General features: G+C 40.6%; 1 protein-coding gene and 1 long non-coding RNA gene across 4 annotated transcripts in view; one reads left to right on the top strand and one right to left on the bottom strand.

Annotated features, from left to right (window-relative positions):
• Nucleotides 1-22,694, bottom strand: part of LOC132542034 (uncharacterized) — a 460,964-nt gene that overhangs the window by 113,081 nt on the left and 325,189 nt on the right. The gene's annotated exons all lie outside the window — the stretch shown is intronic.
• The window catches only part of ZZEF1 (zinc finger ZZ-type and EF-hand domain containing 1), a 142,859-nt gene that overhangs the window by 26,446 nt on the left and 93,719 nt on the right, over nucleotides 1-22,694 (top strand). For 2 of the 3 annotated variants that reach the window (XM_016187808.2, XM_060204166.1), the window contains exons 7-16: nucleotides 497-613; nucleotides 1,876-2,054; nucleotides 2,661-2,759; nucleotides 9,763-9,854; nucleotides 10,771-10,919; nucleotides 14,318-14,429; nucleotides 16,234-16,449; nucleotides 17,579-17,679; nucleotides 19,163-19,335; nucleotides 20,609-20,742. In XM_016187808.2, the coding sequence (XP_016043294.1) occupies nucleotides 497-613; nucleotides 1,876-2,054; nucleotides 2,661-2,759; nucleotides 9,763-9,854; nucleotides 10,771-10,919; nucleotides 14,318-14,429; nucleotides 16,234-16,449; nucleotides 17,579-17,679; nucleotides 19,163-19,335; nucleotides 20,609-20,742 (1,372 nt within the window). Of the gene's footprint in view, nucleotides 1-496; nucleotides 614-1,875; nucleotides 2,055-2,660; nucleotides 2,760-6,622; nucleotides 6,648-9,762; nucleotides 9,855-10,770; nucleotides 10,920-14,317; nucleotides 14,430-16,233; nucleotides 16,450-17,578; nucleotides 17,680-19,162; nucleotides 19,336-20,608; nucleotides 20,743-22,694 lie in introns of those variants that run through there. The other variant, XM_060204167.1, reaches the window with a different exon arrangement.

Below are 22,694 nucleotides of genomic sequence, written 5' to 3'. Positions count from 1 at the left end.
ATTTTACTGAACTACTTACTACTTGTGTCTCTTTTTAATTTTAATTTTATTTATTTATTATTGGATAGAGACAGAGAAATTGAGAGATGAGGAGGATGTAGAGAGGGAACGAGATAGAGAGACACCTGCAGCCCTGCTTCACCCCTTGTGAATCTTTCCCCTGCAGGTGGAGACCAGGGGCTTGAACCCAGGTCGTTGCGCACTGTTCTTCTTCTTCTAGCGTTTGCCCTTCTTCCGTAGCCAGTCAATAGCGTCAGGTTGAGCCTGATGTAAAGTTTCGAGACCTCCTTTTCTGTAAAGTGTGCACTTAACCAGGTGCATCACCTCCTGGCCCTACTACTTAGCATTTTGACTTGTAGGAAAAAATGACTAGTTTATATTGTGTGCCAGCTTCTCTGTAGGAACACCCTTATGAGGGATTAAAGCATGCCTCTACTAGTTTAGTTTTCTCTAATATGTCTGGGTTTATTCTGATTTCAGCTTTTTACTCTTCTAGGAAGGCACTGCAGCATATGCCTCCACTATCCCTTTCACCAGGATCTGCAGATTTTTCAACTTTCTTATCTCCCAATGTACTAGAGGAAGTAGACAGCTTCCTCATAAGGATAACTAGGTAAAATCAAGGTTGAGTATATCAATTCATCGAGGGCTTATGTGCTTCTTAAGTCTTCTTCTTCGTCCTTTTTTTTTTTGTCTTAAACTTTTAAAGATCACTCCTAAAAATAGTTCATTTTTAGCAGCTGAAGAGAGAATAAGGTAATAGTTTACTCATCTAAATGGCATTATCTAGTATTATCACCTGACCTCAGGGACTGGGGGTGAAGAGGGTGGAGTCCTCTGATTCATCTAGAGCATAAATCTCTTAAGTCCAAAGTGTAAGCCCTCGACCCAGTTCACTCATATTCCCAACCTGTGTTCTTACTCAGTGCCTGCTTTCCTGAAACACAGGTCTAATGAGCCTGATTGTCTTTAAAACTGGAAAAGGGCACTCTAATAGCTTGAGAATGATTACTTGATGTGGGGACAGTTAACTCTGTCTTCATGAGTCTTGAGGATATTACTATATTAGAGGACAAATCAGACCTTGAGCCATCTAGATGTTTTAAATGTTTTAGTTCTGTATGTTTACAAAGTCAGAGAAGTGTAAGTAGGGTAGAAATGTTTTGGGTGTTTTTGAAGGAATAAATCTTTTTCTGCTTAGCTGTGGTTTATGATGGGCTTGGGGATTAAACCAGGTACCTTTAGTTGACCAGGCGAGAAAGTCTTTTTGTGTAACCATTGCGCTGTCTCCCCAACCTTCCTTTGTGCTGCTGTTTTATTTCTTTTTGTCCCTGCTCCAGGCTAACTATTTCAAATAGAAAGATAGAGGCAGACAGATACAGAGAAAGACAACACAGCGCTAAAGTTTCTTTCAGTGCCCGGTTTGTGTACGTATCAAAGCAAGTGCATTGTCCAAGTGGGCTTTCTTGCTGGTCCAGAGGAATATACCATTAGCTCTCTGGCCAGTTCATTGCCCAAAGCTCTTTGTTAACAGGCTTACTACAGCAGCTTATTTATTTTTGATTTTTAGCAAATGACTTGTTAAGGTCGATGATACTAGTTTTATTTTTGGTTGTAACAATTGACTTAAGACTAATGGCACTAATATCATTTAATACTTTATAGATCACGGTTATCAAAGTGAGGATTTTACTTTCCTTTTCCTCAGAGTTGAATTAGTTTCTGAGTTTATATAAGGATTTTGAAAAAGTATTACTGTAAACATCTAGAAAGTATATGGTAGGTTGGTCTTACTTATGATGATCAATTACTTAGGGCTTGAGCCTCCTGGATTTTCTTATGATAAGCAAAAATATTTTTGTTTCTTATTTGTAGCTGCTGCTCTACTCCAGAGGTAGAGCTAACTCTCTTAGCTTTTGCACTAGCAAGAGGAAGTGTTGCCAAAGTGCTGAGCTCTCTGTGTACCGTCACCGACCACTTGGATACACACTATGATGCTTCATCTCTCATCTCATCCATGGCATCAGTCAGGCAGAACTTACTCTTGAAATATGGTAAGTGGCCTACCCACATGAATTATAAAATCATCAACATGGAATCATCTAGCATCTTCTTGACCTTTGGGGTCGTATGTGGGTTGTGGATGTTATAGTTATATCATATTCTTGGAGTTGCTTGGGAGAAGGAGGACGTTGGTTCATATATAGAAGTCATAGCAGGAGAGGGCCTGAGCTATACACAGCTATATTCCCAGAATTTACTACTTAATTCACTTAGCATTGTTGACCATCTAGTCAAAGGAGTCTTCAGTGAAGTATAGGGACATCTCACTACTTAGGCCAAGTAGACTGGAAGTTGAAGTCCTCATCCAGAGGAGGAAGGGAACAAACCCAATCACAGTGCAAAGGATTTTTGTCTTTGAATGTATTCCCATGGTGACTGCTCAGAAGGACGTATGTCACCCTAAAGTACATATGTTTAAATGTAAATATAATGAAATTGATTATTGGCTTAAACTTGGATCCTTACACCAGTCCTTGCGAAAACTGGTAAATTTTTAGTAAGCAGTCTGGGTAGCAAAGGGCACTCTTATTTCCTCTGATGAGTACACTAGTTTTCATTTTTCTTAGTACTTGTTAAAATTATCTCTTTTTGATTAGGTAAACCTCTTCAGTTGACTCTTCAAGCCTGTGATGTCAAAGGGAAGGAAGAGAAATCTGGACCTGAAAATCTCCTTGTTGAGCCATGGACAAGGGATGGTGAGTAGTGATCTGTCTGTTTTTAGTGAATGGAAAAGACCACAGCATGTCTACTGGACAGCTATGTGAAATTACACACACTGGTGTTTGAAATTTTCAGTTCTTACTTCAGAGGTCAGTCAGATGTCAGTGCTCCCTGGGTCACTGCTGTGGTTTCTTTATTACAGCACTATAATCTGTCTAGGTGACAGTCACCTAAACAACTCAGATATGTTGGAGAGCTTGCTGTTTTGAAAAGAAAGAACTATTCTTTTTGAAATATAAAGGTGACCATTTTTCAGGTCTTATGTTCAGATTGTCTTTCTGTTAAGGTATTTAGAAACTCAGTGGGTCAGTAGCATTGTGCTATTGAGACAGCATCTAGAAGGAAAGGTATTTCTTTCTCTGATGTATCTGGCATTTGCAGTGTGTAGGAGGAAGCCTCATTCCTTCTCTCATCTCACCAGGAAAATTGCTGATGTCATTCTTCACCTTTGCTTTAGGCTTATTTCCCCATCCGTGGGGGTGTTTGTGTCTCTTCCTTATCTATCTTGTTTGCTAGCCACCTAGTCTCATCCATATTATCTCCTTTTTACTTACTGTACTGATCTGAATTTTGCCAACTTGGAATTCATCAAGGAAGCAGAAAGTTCCAACAGTTGTCAGACATTGAAAGAAATTGACCTTACTGCTTTGGATGTAGTCTCTTTCTCCCTTCCTTCCTTCCTTCCTTCCTTCCTTCCTTCCTTCCTTCCTTCCTTCCTTCCTTTCTTTAATAATGATTGACAAAACCATACGATAAGAGGGGTACAATTCCCACCACCAGAGTTCCATATCCCACCCCTTTATTGAAAGCTTTCCTATTCCCTTTTTTAAAAAAATTTCTTTATTGGAGAATTAATGGTTTACAGTCAACAGTAATATAAAATACAGAAGTTTTTACATATGTAACATCTCAATTTTCCACATAACAATTCAAACCCCGGTAGGTACTCCTCTGCTTTTCAAGTCCTGAACCCTCTCCCTCACCCCAGAGTCTTTTACTTTGGTACAATACACCAATTCCAGTCCAGGTTCTGCTTTGTGTTTTCCTATTCTTTATCCCTCTGGAAGCATGGGCCCAGTATCATTATGGGGTGCAGAAGGTGGACGCTCTGGCTTCTGTAATTGCTTCTCCACTGGACGTGAGCATTGGCAGTTTGATCCATACCCCCAGCCTGTTTCTGTCTTTTCCTAGTGGGGCAGGGCTCTGGAGAAGTGGGGTTCCAGGACACATTGGTGAGGTCCTCTGCCCAGGGAAGTCAGGTTGGTGTCATGGTAGCATCTACATCTTGGTGGCTGAAAAAGCATTAAGATATAAAGCAGAACAAATTGTTTAATAACCAGGAACCTAAAGGTAAGAATAGAGCAGATGAGATTTGGGGTCTCCATTTTGGAAAAATCTAGTAGTTCTATTTTAGGTATATTCCAAGGGGCCCATAAGTTTACTGATTTTTGTCTGAGTCCAACAGCTAGCATGCATTGTCTGAGGAGATGGTATCAGAGTTGCAAATAGGACTAGAAAGTTAGGGGGAAATATATATCGTAAAGTAAAAATACACAATAGTTTCTAGTGACTCAGTAAGTAACAAGCAAGTAGAAAGTCCTAAAAAAAAAAAAAAGGCATCATAAAGTACATAATCAAATAGTTTATATTTAAACCTAGGTACCCTCCTCACCTACTTCCTATTTCACTTTCCTTGACAACTCCAGACAAAGTTAGGACTACAAAAGCTGAATAAAGGGAAGAGACCAGTATACTTTAATAATGGCTCTTTTGATTACTACCAGGCTACCCCATCACCTGGGGCCCTAGTCACAAGTCCCTGGATTCCCACATAGACATGATGGGCCTAGTGGAGATCCCTCTCCACTGTCACTGGTCATCTCCATCAGGAACAACGTAGTGGACCTTTTTGTAGGCCTCTACAGGATCTTGCCCTCAAGGTGGATCAACAGTGGTAGGGACTGCCCCATTCTTGGAAGGGAGGTTGGGCTAAATACTCTGCTACTCAAAGACGGATCCTGAAATGAGGACAGCCAATAATGTTCCTAGCTACGACCACAGAATGGGAGTTCAGACCTACAGGGATGCAGAGGTTACACAGGCTCCTGTGCTGAATATGGGCCCCAGATCAGATTGGTGGGGTTCACAGTTAATTATATTTACATACTTTTCCCATATTTGGGAGCTACTCTCTTCCCGGATGTAGTTTCTTTTTGACATTCCTCATGGTGACATAGTCCTTAGGCCTTAGTGGCTACCTCTTTTCTGTCTTATGTCATGAATTCATTCTTGAAAAAATTTTTCTTACCTGAGCACTGCTTAACTCAGGATTATGGTGGTACTGGGGATTGAGCCTGCTAACTTTGGTGCCTCAGGCATGGAAGTCCACTGTGTAAACCACTGTACTCCTTTCTCATCTTGCATGCATTCATCCTTAGCACCAGGGTAAGGCAAAAGGCCACTGGAAAAATGAACTTTTCTCAGTTGTGCTTCCTTTCCTCGATGATCCTTTAAACATTAGACTCTTGAGTCTGCTATAGCAGTTCACTCTTGAGTCTGCTATAGCAGTTCAATCTTTGCAAATATCTTTTTTTCATTTTCTTTCTTTCTTGCATGATGCTGGGACATCATACATGTATGATTCCATTGTTCTCATACTGATTTTTTCATTTTTTTATTGTTATTTTCGATAAAAGGAGGGAGGGTGGTAGAGATGTCCACCATTTATGGAGCATCCTCTGATGTCACGGTGCTCTCCCTGGCATCAGGTCAAAGGCTTTTTCTTCACTGTATCACCCACCTCCTGCATACATGGCAAAGCAGCACGCTATCCAAGTGAGCTATTTTGTATCTGTCTTTTTCTTCCTTTTCCTTTTTTTAAAAATATTTATTTATTTTTCCTTTTTGTTGCCTTGTTGTTTTATTGTTGTAGCTATTATTGATGTTGTCATTTGTTGGATAGGACAGAGAGAAATAGAGAGAGGAGAGGAAGAAGGGGGTGAGAAAGATAGACACCTTCATACCTGCTTCACCGCCTGTGAAGCAACTTCCCTGCAGGTGGGGAGCCGGGGGCTCTAACCGAGATCCTTATGCCTGTCCTTGGGTTTCGCGCAACATGTGCTTAGCCCGCTATGCTACTGCCTGACTCCTTCCTTTTTCTTTTTTTTACCAGTGCACTGCTCAGCTCTGACTTATGGTGGTGTGGGGGATTGAACCTGGGACTTGAGAGCCTCAGGGATGAAAGTCTCTTTGCATAACCATTATGCTATACCCTCACCCATTTTTTTTAATAAATTTTTTTATTATTTATTTATTCCCTTTTGTTGCCCTTGTTGTTTTATTGTTGTAGTTATTGTTGTTGTCGGATAGGAGAGAGAGAAATGGAGAGAGGAGGGGAAGACAGGGGGAGAGAAAGATACCTGCAGACCTGCTTCACTGCTTGTGAAGCAATTCACCTGCAGGTGGGGAGCTGGGGCCTCGAACCGGGATCCTTATGCCGGTCCTTGCACTTTGCGCCACGTGCACTTAACACGCTGCACTACCTCCTGACTCCCTGTTTTTTTGTTTTTTTTTAAGTACCCTTATTATTATCATCAGAGTCATCTCTTTTGCTTTATTTTATCATTTGTTTTTTTATGGTCATTTTTAAAAGCATGTCTCTCTTTTTCTTTCTTTCCACCATGGTGCTCACACGCTTCCACTGTTCCTAGTCATTAACCTTTTTCCTTTCTTTCTTCTTGGTAGAGGGTAAGAAACAGAGAGAAGGGGAGGCACCTGCAGCACTGCTCCACTGCTCATGAAGCGTCCCACCTGCAAGTGGATGTTGGGAGCTTGATCTCAGGTCTTCACACATGGTGACACATGTATGTTCTAGCCATGTGACCTACCACTATGCCTATATATATATATCTTAAGACTTTTTTTTTTGTCTTTTTTTGCTATCAGAATTTTTGCTGGGGCTTCATGCCTGCACACTGCCACCACTCCTGTTAGACTCTCCCCCACTCCCTTTTATTAGACTGATGGTGATCAGCAGACAGTTCCACTTTGCTATCCTGAAGTTCTTTCTCCATTTGATTACTGAGGCCTAAACACTGGCTCCTCATTCTTGCTAAACTGTGTGCTCTATGTGAAGAGCTGTGATCAGCCTCCTGGCTCTTTATTTGTTGATTGATTTGTTTATTCATGAGAGAGGGTAGAGGGATGGAGTGTGAACCAGCACATCATTCTAAAATATGCAATTCTGGAGATCAAACTCAGGACTTCATGTTTCCAAGTCTCACGCTTTACACACTGTGCCATGTCCCTGGCTGCCACAATTTTTATTTCTGTAGACAAGAATAGTTTGCATTACTACAGTTATTTTACCATTTATTGACAAAATAACTCAGAGACGATGAAAGATAAACCAAGGAGTCTTGTAGATAAAATACCCAATAATCTTTTTTTTTTTTTTTAATGTATTTCTCCTGAGGCTCTAAAATCCCAGATTCAGTCCCCAGTACCTACCACCACAAGCCAGATCTGAACAGTCCTTTGGTGAAAAAAAAAAACTATTATTTTTTTAACTTTATTTTATTTGGTAGAACAGAGAAAATTGAGAGAGAAGGGGGAGATAGAGAGGGATAGAGACAGAGAGACATCTACAGCCCTGCTTTACCACTTGTGAAACTTCTACTAGTGGGGAGTAGGGACTCAAACCCAGGTCCTTGTGTATGGTAATATGTGCACATAACCAGCCCCCTCCCCCCCAAAAAAATCTATTTAACTGAGAGAAGAAGAAAGAGAGAGAATTGGAGTATCACTCTGGCACAAGTGGGTCAAATTCTAGACTTCATGCTTCTTCTTCTTCTTCTTTTTTAATTATGCATTTGTTAATAAGAAAGAGGGAGAAGAGTAAAGAACCAGAGCCTCACTCTGGCACATGGGATGTCAGGGCTTGAACTTGGAACCTCATTCTTAAGAATCCAAGACTTTATTCTGTGTGCTACCTTTTGGCCACCCATGCTTTTAAGTCCAAAGCTCTAACAACTATACCAATGTTTGTTGTGCCCCAGTTATCCTTTTTTCTCATTTCAGGATCACAGTCTTTCCTGACAGAGTATTCTAGCAGCTATCTAATCCATCTCTCACTTTCTATATCTGTTTCCCTAGTCAGTCCAGTCAAATATCAGCCATAGTTATAGGAATGGTTTAAAAAGATGATTGATTGTTCTGTTCAGTCCTTTGTTTAGAATTGAAATCACAATAGTATAAACTTTTTTAAAATTACTTTTTATTATTTATTTTATTTTTGAGAGAGATGCAGAGAAAGAAGACACAGAGAGAAACACCAGAGCACTGCTCAGCTCTGGCTCATGGTGGTGCAGGGGATTGAACCTGGGACTTTGGAGCCTCAGGCATGAGAGTCTCTTTGCATAACCATTATGCTATCTACCCCTGCCCTATTATAAACTTTTAAAAATATATTTATTTATTGGTTAGAGACAGAGAAATTAAGAGAGGACAGAGAGAGAGAAAGGGGGACAGGTGGTAGCGCAGCGGGTTAAGCACACATAGCACAAAGTGCAAGGATTGGCATAAGGATCCCAGTTCAAGCAACTGGCTCTATACCTGCAGGAGGGTTGCTTTACAAGAGGTGAAGCAGGTCTGCAGGTGTCTTATCTTTCTTCCCCCTTCTCTGTCTTCCCCTCCTCTCTCCATTTCTCTTTGTACTATCCAACAACAACAGCAATAACAATAGTAACAACAAGGGCAACAAAGATGGGAAAACAATGACCTCCAGAAACAGTGGATTTGTGATGTAGTCACCGAGCCCCAGCAATAACCCTGGAGGCAGAAAATAAAACAAACCCAAAAACAGGATCCCGGCTCGATCCTCCAATTCCCCACCTGCAAGAAGGTCACTTCACAAGAAGTGAAGCAGGTCTGCAGTTGTCTATCTTTCTCTCCCCCTCTGTCTTTCCTTTCTCTCTAGATTTCTTTCTTTTTTTAATTATCTTTATTTATTTATTGGATAGAGACAGCCAGAAATCAAGAAGGAAGGGGAAATTAGAGAGGGAGAGAGGCAGGGAGACGCCTGTAGCCCTGCTTCACCACTCACAAAGCTTTCCCCCTACAGGTGGGGGCCAGGGGCTCAAACCTGGGTTCTTGGACACTGTAACATGTGTGTTCAACCAGGTGTGCCACCACCCAGCCCCTCCTCTCTCCATTTCTCTCTGTCCTATCCAACAACAAGGGCAACAAAATGGGAAAAATGGCCTCCAGGAACAGTGGATTTGTAGTGCAGGCACTGAGCCCCAGCAATAACCCAGGAGGAGAGAGAGAGAGAGAGAGAGAGAGAGAGAGAGGAGAGAGATATGCCTGCTTCACTATTTCACCATTGTGAAACTTTCTCCCTGCATGTGGAGAGCGTGGGCTTGAACCTGGATCCTTGCATATTGTAACATATGCACTCAACCTGGTGCACCACCAATAGGCCACAACTTTTTATTTCTGAGCGTGGGCTTGAACCTGGATCCTTGCATATTGTAACATATGCACTCAACCTGGTGCACCACCAATAGGCCACAACTTTTTATTTCTTTATTATTACTTTGTAGCAGAGCTAATGACTGGTAAGGTTTAGAGAATGATGCATAGAGGATGCTGTGCTAACCAGTGGTCCATTACCTAGGGCTTTACCAGTGGGATTCCATCTGTCCTGTGGAGATTTTTTTCTAATTATCATGAAAAGTTTCAGACAGAATAATTTCCTCCCCCACCCCCACCCCAAAGCATATAGTTTGCTTTTGTTTGTCTTACTTCTTAGGGTCATAGCAAAAGAGTCAATTATCCTAACTAATTTCCTTACTGGTAAATATGTTGTGTCTTTATGGAAAACATGCCACCAGCCTGTTTTCAATGGCCAGGAGCATTCAGTGCTTCCTAGTAGCATTAATGAGGCTGTGTATTTTAATGATCTTTTTCTTTTTGCAGGTTTTCTTACAGAGACTGGGAAAACCAGAGCAAGTACTATTTTTTCTACAGGAACTGAGTCTGCCTTCCAAGTTACACAAATCAGAATTAAGGTAATCAAATCAGAATTAAGGTAACCTTAATCTGTCTCCTATAGGCAACGATAATACTGTTGTTTATTTTTAAACAGTCTGAAGACAAGGAGCTAGCGCAGCTACCATGCATGAAATCCTGGATTTGAGCCCCACCACCTCATGGGAGTGTCATGGCACTGGGAGAAGCTCCAGGGGGGTGGTGGGGCAGTATTGTGGTGTCTATCTTTATTCCTGGTCTTTCTCTCGCTACATCTAAAATAAAATGAATGAAAATGCCAGCCTGGGAGCAGTGGAATTACGTGTTTACAGCCCAGGCACTAGAAGGGAAAAAAAAAAAAGATAGTCTTTTAGAGGCCCACATCATTGTTTTTTCATTAAACATTTAATGAGTATTTGCTGTGTGTAGAGAAGACAGGGATTCAAAGATAAATAGTTAAATTTGTGGATAGTAAAGATAAAAGGATTGAGAAAAGTAAAAAGCATCATTTTTGTAAAGTGGGTTAAGCTATTGAATTTTTTTTTGCCTCCAGGGTTATTGCTGGGGCTTGGTGCCTGCACCATGAATCCACTGCTCCTGGAGGCTGTTTTTTTTTACCTTTTGTTGCCCTTGTTGTTTATCGTTGTTGTGGTTATTATTATTGTTGTTACTGCTGTCGTCATTGTTTGATAGGACAGAGAGAAATGGAGAAGAGGGGAAGACAGGGGGAAAGAAAGACAGACACCTGTAGACCTGCTTCACTGCCTATGAAGCGACTCCCCTGCAGGTGGGGAGCTGGGGGCTCAAACCGGGATCCTTGTGCTGGTCCTTGTGAGTCGTGCCATGTGCGTTTAACCCGCTGTGCTAACACCCAGCCCCCTAATCTGTTGAATTTAACCATGTTATTGGGAGACAAAATGGCAGCAGAACCTTTGCTACTTTGGCTCTCTGTTCCAGGTTCGACGTGGGGGCATTGGTGCCCAGTGTGGATTGGTGTTTGCCTATAACTCATCTTCTGATAAATTTCATGCAGAAGAACATTTTAAAAGGTTTGAAAAATATGATAAATGGAAATTTCAGGAATTCAAGCAGTTTGTGAAAAGCAGGTAAGAAGAAAAATAAAAATCTTTGCAGTCAGTAAAATTTTAAAAAATATTTCTTTTTTCCCTTTTGTTGCCCTTGTTGTTTTATTGTTGTAGTTATTAATGTTGTTGGATAGGACAGAGAGAAATGGAGAGAGGAGGAGAAGACAGAAAAGGGGAGAGAAAGATAGACACCTGTATACCTGCTTCACCACTTGGGAAGCGACTCCCCTGCAGGTAGAGAGCCAGCAGCTTGAACCGGTATCTTTACACTGGTCCTTGCACTTTGCGCCACCTGCGCTTAACCCGCTGCGCTACCACCCACCTCCCTCAGTCAGTAAATTTTTATAAATTTCCTTACTGGTAAATATGTTGTGTCTTTATGAAGAATATGCCACCAGCCTGTTCTCAATGGCCAGGAGCATTCAGTGCTTCCTAGTGGCATTAATGAGGCTGTGTATTTTAATGTGTTTTTTTTTTTAATTTTCAATTTGCGATTAATAGTGAGTTATAAGATTGTAAGATTACAGGGTAGAGTTCCTTTTTTTAAAAAAAGACTTTTAATTTTAATTTATTTATTTTCCCTATTATTGCCCTTGTTTTAGTTATTGATGATGTCATTGTTAGATAGGACAGAGAGAAATGGAGAGAGGAGAAGACAGAGAGAGGGAGAGAAAGATAGACAGCTGCAGACCTGCTTCATCACCTGTGAAGCGACTCCCCTGCAGGTGGGGAGCCAGGGGCTCAAACAGGGATCCTTACACCAGTCCTTGCACTTTGTACCACGTGCACTTAACCCGCTGCACTATTGCCCGATTCCCAAGAGTTCCTTTTGTTGTTGTTTTACCAGAGCACTGCTCAGCTCTGGCTTATAGTGGCACTGGGGATTGAATGTGGCATCTTCGGTGCCTCAGGCATGAAAAACTTTTTGCATAATCACTATGCTGTCTTCCCGGTCCTTACAGGGTATAGTTCTACATCGCACCACCAAAATTCTGTGTCCCCATCCTCCCACCTACCAAAAACAACCACCATTGTTCTCACAAATCTTTAGAAACAGTTGGCTGGTTTTGAGTTTTTTGCAAGGTCATGTTTATCAGTTTTCTAGATTCCACATATGAGTGAAGCCATTCAGTAGTTGTCTTTTATCTCTCTACTTATTTCAACAAGCATAATCATGCCCATCTATTTTGTCCCAAAGGACACAATATAATCTCTTTTGATTGTAGAGGAGTTAATGACTCTTTCTTCATTCCTTCTGTGACCAGGTCACACATTTCAGTAATGTGTATAGTCATATTTGTCTGAGTTGTGGGCAGCTTAAGTCTGTGATTTTAACTGGTCTCTGAGAAATTTACCCATATCCAAACCACTCTCTTTGAATTTATGCTTTTGTCAAAAATATGTATTAGGTAGCCAGAGAGGTGGTGTAGTGGTAGAGTCCAGGACTTGCAAGCAAAGTTCAATCCCAAGCACCACATATTAACAGAATGTTGCTCTGGCTCATTCATTCTCTCTCTTGCTAGTGAAGAAATAAATCAGTCTTAAAGATATTTTATTAAACACCTGCTGTGTGTCAGCCTAAGTCTGGTGCTGAAGATAATGTAATGTGCAAATTAGTCTATGCCCAGCTCCATCGAACTTACTGTTTAACTCAGAAAGACAGATGATAAACTTTGCATTGTCACCATGCTATGAATGTTGGGCAGAAGTAAGGTGCTATGGGAGCAAATGGCAGCAGTCAGGAAAGGCTAAGTGTCATAGATGCTGAGAGCTGAATGATGAGTTAGACTATATTGCCCACTTGAAGTAGAATAAGTATTTTTTTAAATATTCTTTTTAAAAAATATTTATTTATTCCCTTTTGTTGCCCTTGTTTTATTGTTGTAGTTATTGTTGTTGTTATTCATGTTCTTGTTGGATAGAACAGAGAGAAATGGAGAGAGGAGGGAAAGACAGATGGGGAGAGAAAGATAGACACCTGCAGACCTGCTTCACCGCTTGTGAAGCGACTCCCCTGTAGGTGGGGAGCTGGGGGCTCGAACCGGTATCCCTACACTGGTCCTTTCACTTTGTGCCACCTGCGTTTAACCTGCTGCACTGCCACCTGACTCCCAGAATGAGTATTTTAAGGAATGAAATGGGAAGCTCTGAGACTTCAAAGCTGAAGCATGGCCTACTGAAGGAAGTGACAGGCTTCCTGTTGATAAAGCACACATGACACAGAGAGTTATAAGAGACATAAAAGGGAGCTAGAAAAGGCCCAAGTCCTCCAACGTCTGCCTTTTTTTTTTTTTCTTAAGATTATTTTTGGGAGTCGGGCTGTAGCGCAGCGGGTTAAGCGCAGGTGGCACTAAGCACAAGGACCCGCATAAGGATCCTGGTTCAAGCCCTGGCTCCCCACCTGCAGGGGTGTCACTTCACAAGCGGTGAAACAGGTCTGCAGGTGTCTAGCTTTCTCTCCCTCTCTCTGTCTTCCCCCTCCCCTCTCCATTTCTCTCTGTCCTATCCAACAACAATGACAACAATAATAATTACAACAATAAAACAACAAGGGCAACAAAAGGGAATAAATAAATAAAAATAAATATAAAAAAAAGATTATTTTTATGTGTGAGATACAACTAGACCACTGTTCTTCTCTGGCATATGCAATGTCAGGCATGGAGTCCAGGGCTCATGCATACAAGCTCTGTAGCTTACTGACTGAGTCACCTTCCCTGGTTGTTATTGGTGGTCTTTTTTTTTTCTTAATTTATTTCAGGGATTAGACTTTATAGTGAGGCAGGAGGGTGGACAGGGAATAAGGTGGAGTGTGCTGTTGAGGAATTTCAAGAAGAATGAGGAGAACTACTCAATAAGCCTGATTTGGTATATATTGATTTCTTCTCCATTCTGGAAATCAAAATGCTAGTGTGTATGTATCCTCCTCTTTCTCTTCCTCCTCCGCCTCCTTCTCCCCCTCCTCTTTCTTTATACACCAGAGCACTGCTCAGCTCTGGCTTATGGTGTAATAGGGGATTGAATCTGAGACTTAGAAACCATCTTCTTCTTTTTAACTGGGCAGTGGGGGTGAATGATAGTTTACAGTACAGTGTTGACACATGGGTACAATTTCTCATCCCCTTCACAGGCCTCTGCGAGACATTTCCACTTATCCAAAGAAGCAAACTTTTTCTTTATTTCCCAGGTTATATTTGGCACTGATAATAGTTCCCACATTACAGTTGAAGAGGCTGAGAAATGGGGAAGAAATTGCCACCAACCACTATATATTCAAAGAGGTACCAAGTGCCATACTCAGTATTGATTGTTAGTTGATAGGCCATATACAAGCTAAATGCTGCTAGGATGGTACCTTATTAACTTCTTGAGAAGTTTAGACATAGGAAAATATTTTGTGATTACTCTTGTATTTACAGGATTGGTTGCTCATCTGATGATCTTGGAGAAGATGATCCTATCGGATGGTTTGAACTGGAGGAAGAGTGGGATGAAGTAGACATTAAATTGCAGCAGTGCAGAATTGCCAAAGTAAGCATTAGTAACTTGTGGCCTTCATGGATATGCCTGCTCCCCTCTTTCCATTCTGTTTTCTTTGACTGGCTAGCCATGCCAGCACTGACCCTGGAAGTAAATCAAACATGATTGTGAACCCTGAGAAGTCCATAGTCTAATAGGAAAGACAGGTGTCTAAGGCTTTGAGAAAAGGTATTTATAGGAGGCCCAGAGGAAGAATATCCAACTGAGGCTGAAATTTATTAGGGGTCACTTCTCAGGAGAGACATTGTGATGTCAAATGCTGAACATGAATTACCATCATCAGGCTATGATATGTAGAGAGGGACATCTCAGACCAAGAGAGTAGCAAGCACACAGGTCTAGGTACAAAAGAAATGTGTTTTCATACTAATGAAAGAAACAGTGATTATCTGGCTACTTAATTTGTTTTTCCTCTAGTGTAAACGTTAGTAAGTTTAAATAAGACATATAACATCCTCAGGGTTATGCACAGTAGGTAAAATCAGTACATATTTGTATAGTTGAATAATGGATTCTGAAAGGAAGAGACAGATAATTGTCATAGAAGTTGGTCTTTGAAAATGACTTTAGGGGCCATCTGGTAGCACACCCTATTGAGCACACATATTAGCACTTGCAAGGCCCCTGGTCTCTACTGCAAGGGGGAAGCTGGTGGCAATAAAACAAAAAGGAAAAACAAAAAGAGTGGCTTTAGCTCTGAGCAGAAAAGACAGTTGTACTGGAGTCCCAGTGTTTAGGTTGCACATATTCCCTGGGTGGCTTTCAGATAGTTCCTTAGGGCATTGATTGTTTGCACCATATATCTGATTTCTTTTTTTTTTAAATATTTATTTTAGTTATTTATTCCCTTTTGTTGCCCTTGTTGCTTTATTGTTGTAGTTATTATTGTTGTTGTCGTTGTTGGATAGGACAGAGAGAAATGGAGAGAGGAGGGGAAGACAGAGGAGGAGAGAAAGACAGACACCTGCAGACCTGCTTCACCACCTGTGAAGCGACTCCCCTGCAGGTGGGGAGCCGGGGTTCGAACCGGGATCCTTATGCCAGTCCTTGTGCTTTGCGCCACCTGCGCTTAACCCTCTGCGCCACCTGCGCTTAACCCTCTGCGCTACAGCCCGACTCCCATATATCTGATTTCTGCTTCAAAATGATCGACTGTGCCACAGAGCAAACTTATTCTTCTTACTCATCCTCTCTTGACCTGCTTCTGCCTTTAAGAGGGATTGGTGCCATTTCTCTTCATGCAACATCCAGTCATAATTGATATTGTTCTTTTTGTTGTTGTTGTTGTTGTTGTTTCAGTGTTAGACATATTTTATGGTCCTAGTACTGGGCATAGTTATACCTAATAAATTATTTACATCTGCAGCAGGGAGGTAGCATTATCTGTGGAATCCAGGACTTGGAAACATGAGGTCCAAAGTTCAGTTGCTGATGCCACTTATGTCAGAATGGTACTCTGATTCTTCCTTCCTTCCTTCCTTCCTTCCTTCCTTCCTTCCTTCCTTCCTTTCTTCCTTTCTTTCTTTCTTAAATATTTTTATTTTATTTTAATGAGAGACTAGAACATTGCTCAATTCTGGCTTATAGTGGTACTGGGGATTGAACCTGGGACCTCAGAGCCTCAGGCTTAAAAGGCTCTTGCATTACCATTGCACTGTCTCCCTAGCCCTATTTTTCTTTTTAATAAATAAAAATAACCTACAGTAAAAATTAAATTATAGGACGGCCTTTACCTCCATTTAACTTATTCAGAGATTCTGAGTCCCTTTCTTTAACTCTCTCTTGTCCTTTTCAGTATTTGATGGTGAAGTTCCTCTGCACCCGTCAGGAGTCAGCAGAGCGCTTGGGAGTACAAGGTTTGAGTATCAGTGGGTATCTTCGGCCTGCAAGAACAGAAGCAGAACAGAGTGTGGTCTGCGCCCACTGCAGAAAGGATACAGAGGAGAGTGTCTGTGGGGCCACCCTACTCCTCAAGACCCTTCAGTTCATCCAGCAGCTCGCCCATGATCTGGTAGTGTTTCCTCTATTGTTAGACCTCATTCCTTTGGAAAACATAAATGACAGTTGTCAGGGAAGTAAACACCAAGCTCTGAAACCTGGCCCTGTTGAAACCATCTATGAATGAACACATCAGGCATCATCTGCTGTGATGATGGAAGGTCAAGGGGAGTGAGATGGTAGGCATGATGGCATCATCAGTGAAAGATTGTGTGGCACGTGGCCATTTTGTGAGGATCCCTGGATCGACCTACAGACAGGTCTTAAAGTATCAGTTGATTAACAGTAGAGTGGGGAGACAAAGCAAGCATATATGACTTGTGTCCCCTTAAATTCTGGCCAAATTGTAACTGAAATGTGGGTGGATTCTGATTATGCAGCGTGCCCCCAAAAGGTCAGGATTTGGATACAATTTTGTATTTCATATTGACTTCAATATTCAGTGCTAAAAACACAGTGACAACTAGCTTAGTGGGAGACTTATACCACTTGTACATTACCACAGAGAACATGGCTCTCTTCAGGTATTCAATAGCACCCTCTCATGTGGGTTACAGCAGTGTTCCCTCTTGGCCTTCATCCAGCTTCAGACCACACTTGGAGACTGGTGATTCAATTTATATATGACTTGTTTGGTCTTTGCTGTTCAAGGTCTCTTATAACAGCAGAAAATTGTAATTGAGATAAAGATGTTTAGTTAGGAGGGGAAGCTTATTTTTAGGCCAAATTGATATCTCAGTTCACATGTAGGGAAGGGTCAAAATAGATTATAATAGAATGCTAGACAGTGATCATTAAGTAAGACCCATTTATGTTCCATGACGTTTTTGAGATCAGAGAGCCTTCATAGATGTGTAAGTTATGTGTACACATTTATACACACACATGTATATGTGTACATGTATGTATACACATAAATACACTCATAGATTTATGTATACACACATAAACTTTAGAAATATTTTACACCAAAAAATGGTTAACAGAGAATTTTTAGTAGTTAAGAGTAAGTATCAGTTATATGAGAATTTTAGCCCTGTGGATTCACCTTGTCCCTTAAAGTAAGAAGTAAATGATCCATTATCATTGTTCTCTAAATACATTTTTCAACTTTATTTTTTCTGGTCTTTATAATTTTTTAGGTGCAGCAGAAGGAAAGTGGCTTAAAATATAAATCTTTTCTGGACTTCGCGGGTCTTGATTTGCAGATCTTCTGGAATTTTTACAATAAATTAAAGCAAAAGTAGGTCAGAATTTATTATAAGGTGATAAACACATAAGCAAAACTAAAGAAACTGAAATTTGCTATTCTAAATGGACAGTTTTTCCTCCTAATTGAAAAGAATCTTCCTATTAATTGATACTGTTTTGAGATATTTAATGATTATTAAAAGTAGCACTTCATATTTCTGTAAAATATTTGGGCAGTACTTTCACAAGGATTTTCTTACTTGATGATTGCGACAACCTTGTGAGCTAAGCAGGCCAGGTATTATAGTAATGTCTTCATTTTACAGATGCAGAAACAAAGTCAGAAATTCATTTCCTCCTTTCACGGTGGGCAGAGACAGGCAGGGTCTGATTTCCATTCCCTGTCTATTACAGTCTTCTTTTTATTCCACCTTTCTTCCTTATGATTGACATTCTTTTTTTTTTTAACTTAAATTTTTTTTTTTTTATTTAAGAAAGGATTAACAAAACCATAGGGTAGGAGGGGTACAACTCCACACAATTCCCACCACCCAATCTCCATATCCCACCCCCTCCCCCGATAGCTTTCCCATTCTCTATCCCTCTGGGAGCATGGACCCAGGGTCATTGAGGGTTGCAGAAGGTAGAAGGTCTGGCTTTTGTAATTGCTTCCCCGCTGAACATGGGCGTTGACTGGTCGGTCCATACTCCCAGTCTGCCTCTCTCTTTCCCTAGTAGGGTGGGTCTCTGGGGAAGCTGAGGTCCAGGACACATTGGTGGGGTCTTCAATCCAGGGAAGTCTGGCCGGCATCCTGATGGCATCTGGAACCTGGTGATTGAAAAGAGAGTTAACATACAAAGCCAAACAAATTGTTGAGCAATCATGGACCCAAAGCTTGGAATAGTGGAGAGGAAGTGTTAGGGAGGTACTCACTGCAAACTCTAGTATACTTTCAGGTATATATATTTGCAGTAGTTTATGGATACGTGTGAACATAAGCTCTCTCTCACAGAAACTGGTGTATATCTAGGTTTTGGGACTTTGTTAGAAAGTGAACCACCTGAGATGAAATTAGAGTGTACTATAAAAGGAAAGGTCTCACCCGAGTAATGAAGCTGAAGGGTTGTCATTCCACATGTGAAGTCTCTGGACACAGTCTGAGGTGAAGCATGTTGAGGTGGCAATCGTTGTGTTGGTTAGGTTGTGATCGGCGGATGCAATATTATTTGATATGGATTGGGAGAGGCATACGGGAAAGTGGGCCCTATCCAAGGGTTCCAGGACTGGGGGAAGTAGGGGCTCTATAGTGAAGATGTGAGGTTCCTGCTGTCTTAGGGTTCAAAAAGACAATCGATAGTTAATGTTATCATCACATTATTTGGTAATTGGGTTAACTTTGAAAAGTCCTTTTGTTAGAGTTTGCTGTACAGTACGATTGACATTCTTTTATGAAGCTTGCTGCCTAGAGGCAAATTCCTATTTAGAAAGATGTTAACACTTGCTTTTTATGCTCTCTGGTGTTCTTTTTCTGTAGTGCAAGGGAAGAATGCCTCTGTGCTCAGACCCTACTTCTACAACTCCTCCAGAGCTGCTTCTCAGTGCTGCAGGGAGGAGACACGCCAGCTGCCTCTGAGGGGTCAAAGACTCCAAGCCAGAATCCTGGACGGGTGGAGGCTGCCAAGGAGCTCTATACACACTTATGTGATGGTAGGCATTGGGTTTTTCTTCAGTGTGACCCTGTGCTAAGAGCTTGCAGGGACTTTACTGTAGACAATAAGGAGTCCTGTGATCATGTTATCTTTGAAAAGGAGTCCCTTCTTTGGAAAATGGGATATTGAGTCATCATCATTATTTCTACTTAAAAAAATTTTTTTTAAATATTTATTTATATTTATTTTTCCCTTTTTGTTGCCCTTGCTTTTTATTGTTGTTGTAGTTGTTGTTGATGTTGTCATTGTTAGATAGGACAGAGAGAAATGGACAGAAGAGGGGAAGACAGAGAAGGGGAGAGAAAGATAGACACCTGCAGACCTGCTTCACTGCCTGTGAAGCGACTCCTCTGCAGATGGGGAGCCAGGGGCTCAAACCGGGATCCTTATGCCAGTCCTTGCGCTTTGCGCCACGTGTGCTTAACCCGCTATACTACCACCCGACTCCCAACTTCTTTATTCTTTTATTTTAGAGAGAAGGAGAAAGAGGTAGGGAAGAGAAAAGTATATAGAAATAAGAGACACCTTTTACCATCCATGGAGCTCCCCTGATGCTGTCCATGGAACACCCATATGGGGCTCAAGCTTAAATTCAAGGCGTCAGATATAGTGGGGGACATACTCAGCTGGATGAGCTGCCTCCTTGCCCTTAAATCATTATTTTGAGGTTAGAAATTATTTTTTCATCAATGACTTTCTCCTGGCTTCTGATAAATAGTTCTGTTGTTTTGAGAGTAACTGCTATCCGATCATTCAGTTTTTATTTTCACTAAGTCATTGAGAGAAGGCTGATAAATTTGGGGGGGGGGGTCAGGTTCCAGTGATAAATTGAGGATAACACACATGTGATTGAAGTCTTTTTTAAGGCTAAGTTGTATGTCATAAGGACAGAGAAAGGTTGAAATAAAAACTAGTATAGAGGGTGGAGGAGATAGCATAGTGGTTATGTAAACTGACACTTATGTCTGAGGGTCCTAGGTTCAGTCCCCCACACCACCATAAGCCAGAACTGAGCAGTGCTCTGGCAAAAAAAAAAAAAAAAAAAAACACTATAAATAGTCTTTGTTTTTATTAGATTCAAACAAACAAAAACTAATTTTCTTACAGTATTTAGACTATATGTAAGTATTTGGTGCACTGGTATTAAGTACAAAATGGTTACTTAAATGATAAGTGTATTAAAGCTACACTTACACATGAAATGATGTGAAATGAATATAGTAAAGTTGACTCAATTGTTTTTTTTGTTGTTTGTTTGTTTGTTTTTGCAGTGGTAGACAGAGTGGATGGAGACTCTATTCCCATGGAAATGTTAAAACAAGAAGTCAGGAATACTCTTCTCAATGGAGCTGCCATCTTTTTTCCTGATCAACAGACCCGGAGGAACCACCTCTTCACCATGATGGTAATTATTTACATTAAAATTATGGATTCCACTCCTTAATACATAACATTTATTTTTGTTTTCTCTGAATACCTTATCAGTTTCAGTTATCCTAAGGTATGTATAATAGGTATGCAAAGCTTTGTGTGGGACACAGATCTGCAGAAATGACAGTATATTTAAGAGGGAGATAGCAGGTGTGAAAATCTCTATTCAATCATCTGTTGTTTCACAAAGGGACAGCTTACTTTCCTTCATCTTCTTGAGTTGCCTACAGCCAAGAATTATTTTTAACATTTTAACTTTCTAATTATGGGAAAACCAATCAAAAATCAAAAAGCAGATAACTAAACAGTAAACCTCTTGTCCCCTAAATGTACCCATACCTAATGTCAGCATTTATAAACTCAGGCTAATTTTGCTTCATCTGCAGTGAGTGTGATACAAAACTTCCTTAAGCCATTCCAAATATACATCAAAGTAAAACTTCAAAAATTTCAGTGATACAGTGATGGTAAGACACAGGGAAACAGAATACTAAGGGAAACTAGGCAAGTTATGTAAGAAAATAAAATTACAGGCCTATCATACTTTAAATAGGAAAAGTTCCAACTAGACGGTTGTGACCCAGTCTAGAATAATGTGAACAAAATTTTGACGGAGTTAGAATTAGCCTATCAGGAGTTGGGGTGGTAGCATAGCGGGTTAAGCACACGTGGCACGAAGTGCAAGGACTGACAGAAGGATCTCGGTTTAAGCCCCTGGCTCCCCACCTGCAGGGGAGTCACTTCACAAGTGGTGAAACAGGTCTGCAGGTGTCCACTATCTTTCTCTCTCCCTCTCTGTCTTCCCCTCCTCTCTCCATTTCTCTGTCCTTTCTAACAACAACAACATCAGTAATAACAATAATAGCTACAACAATAAAAAAGGACGACAAAAGGGAAAATAAATAAATATTTAAAAAATTAAAAAAAAAAAAAAAAGAATTAGCCTAGCAGCACAAGATGATCTAATGTTAGTACAGCTATGTGTTGTCTAACAATGGAGATACATTCTGAGGATGTTTTCGTAGGCAGTTTCATTACGGTGCAAGCATAGACTGTAGTTACACAAATGTAGGTTGTATGGCATACTACATACCAAAGCTATATGCTGAGGTCTGTTGGGACCACCATCATGCATGCTGTCTGTCACTGATTGAAATATACTGAAGCAGTACACGACTTTAAATCAGAACAAAATCATGTCAGTAAACACAGGAAAAATTAGCAAAATTAACTTTCTGATGAGATCAAAATGACAAAACCATTAGTGCATTTGAAATAAAAGGGAACTCCTTTAGTCTAGAGGAAAGCATGCATCCAAAACCTGCAAGTGATCAGTAACGGTGGGTCACTTTCAGAAGCATTCCTTTCAAAATGAGGACAAAAAAACAGGGATGTAACTTAGTATCACTGCTTTTCTTTTATATTGTATTGAAGGGCCTAGTCAATGCTATAGGACAAGTCAATGCTATAAAACAGAAATTTTATTTGTTTACTTAGCCTGTTGAAGCTTTGTGCCTCTGATCCCACTGATACTGATAGATGCTTGCTTTTCCCTTTTACTTTCAAAGAAAGAGAGGGACACCACAGTACCACTCCACCACTCATGAAGCTCCCCTGGTGTCTTATATGGTGTTCTCATGTGAGCTTGAACCCACATCCTCACACTTGGTAAAATGTGAGTTCTGTGGGGTGATCTACCTCCTGACCTTAAAAAAAAATTTTTTTAAATAGCAATTCGAAAGAATAAAACAAATAAGTTTTTATAAATGATATGATTATGGTTTGTCTGCTTGTATAGATAAGCAGTTAGTAGAATGAGTAATAAGAATCTTATAAAGTAGATAGAGCATTTTATTTATTTATTTTTATTGCGACCAGGATTGTCTCTAGGGCTCAGTACCACTCCCATTATTACCCCCCCGTTTC

This window comes from Erinaceus europaeus, chromosome 12 (genome assembly GCF_950295315.1).
Source record: "Erinaceus europaeus chromosome 12, mEriEur2.1, whole genome shotgun sequence".
NCBI lineage: Eukaryota > Metazoa > Chordata > Mammalia > Eulipotyphla > Erinaceidae > Erinaceus > Erinaceus europaeus.
The sequence above is the reverse complement of the archived record's forward strand: the minus strand, read 5'-3'. Positions and strand labels throughout refer to the sequence as shown.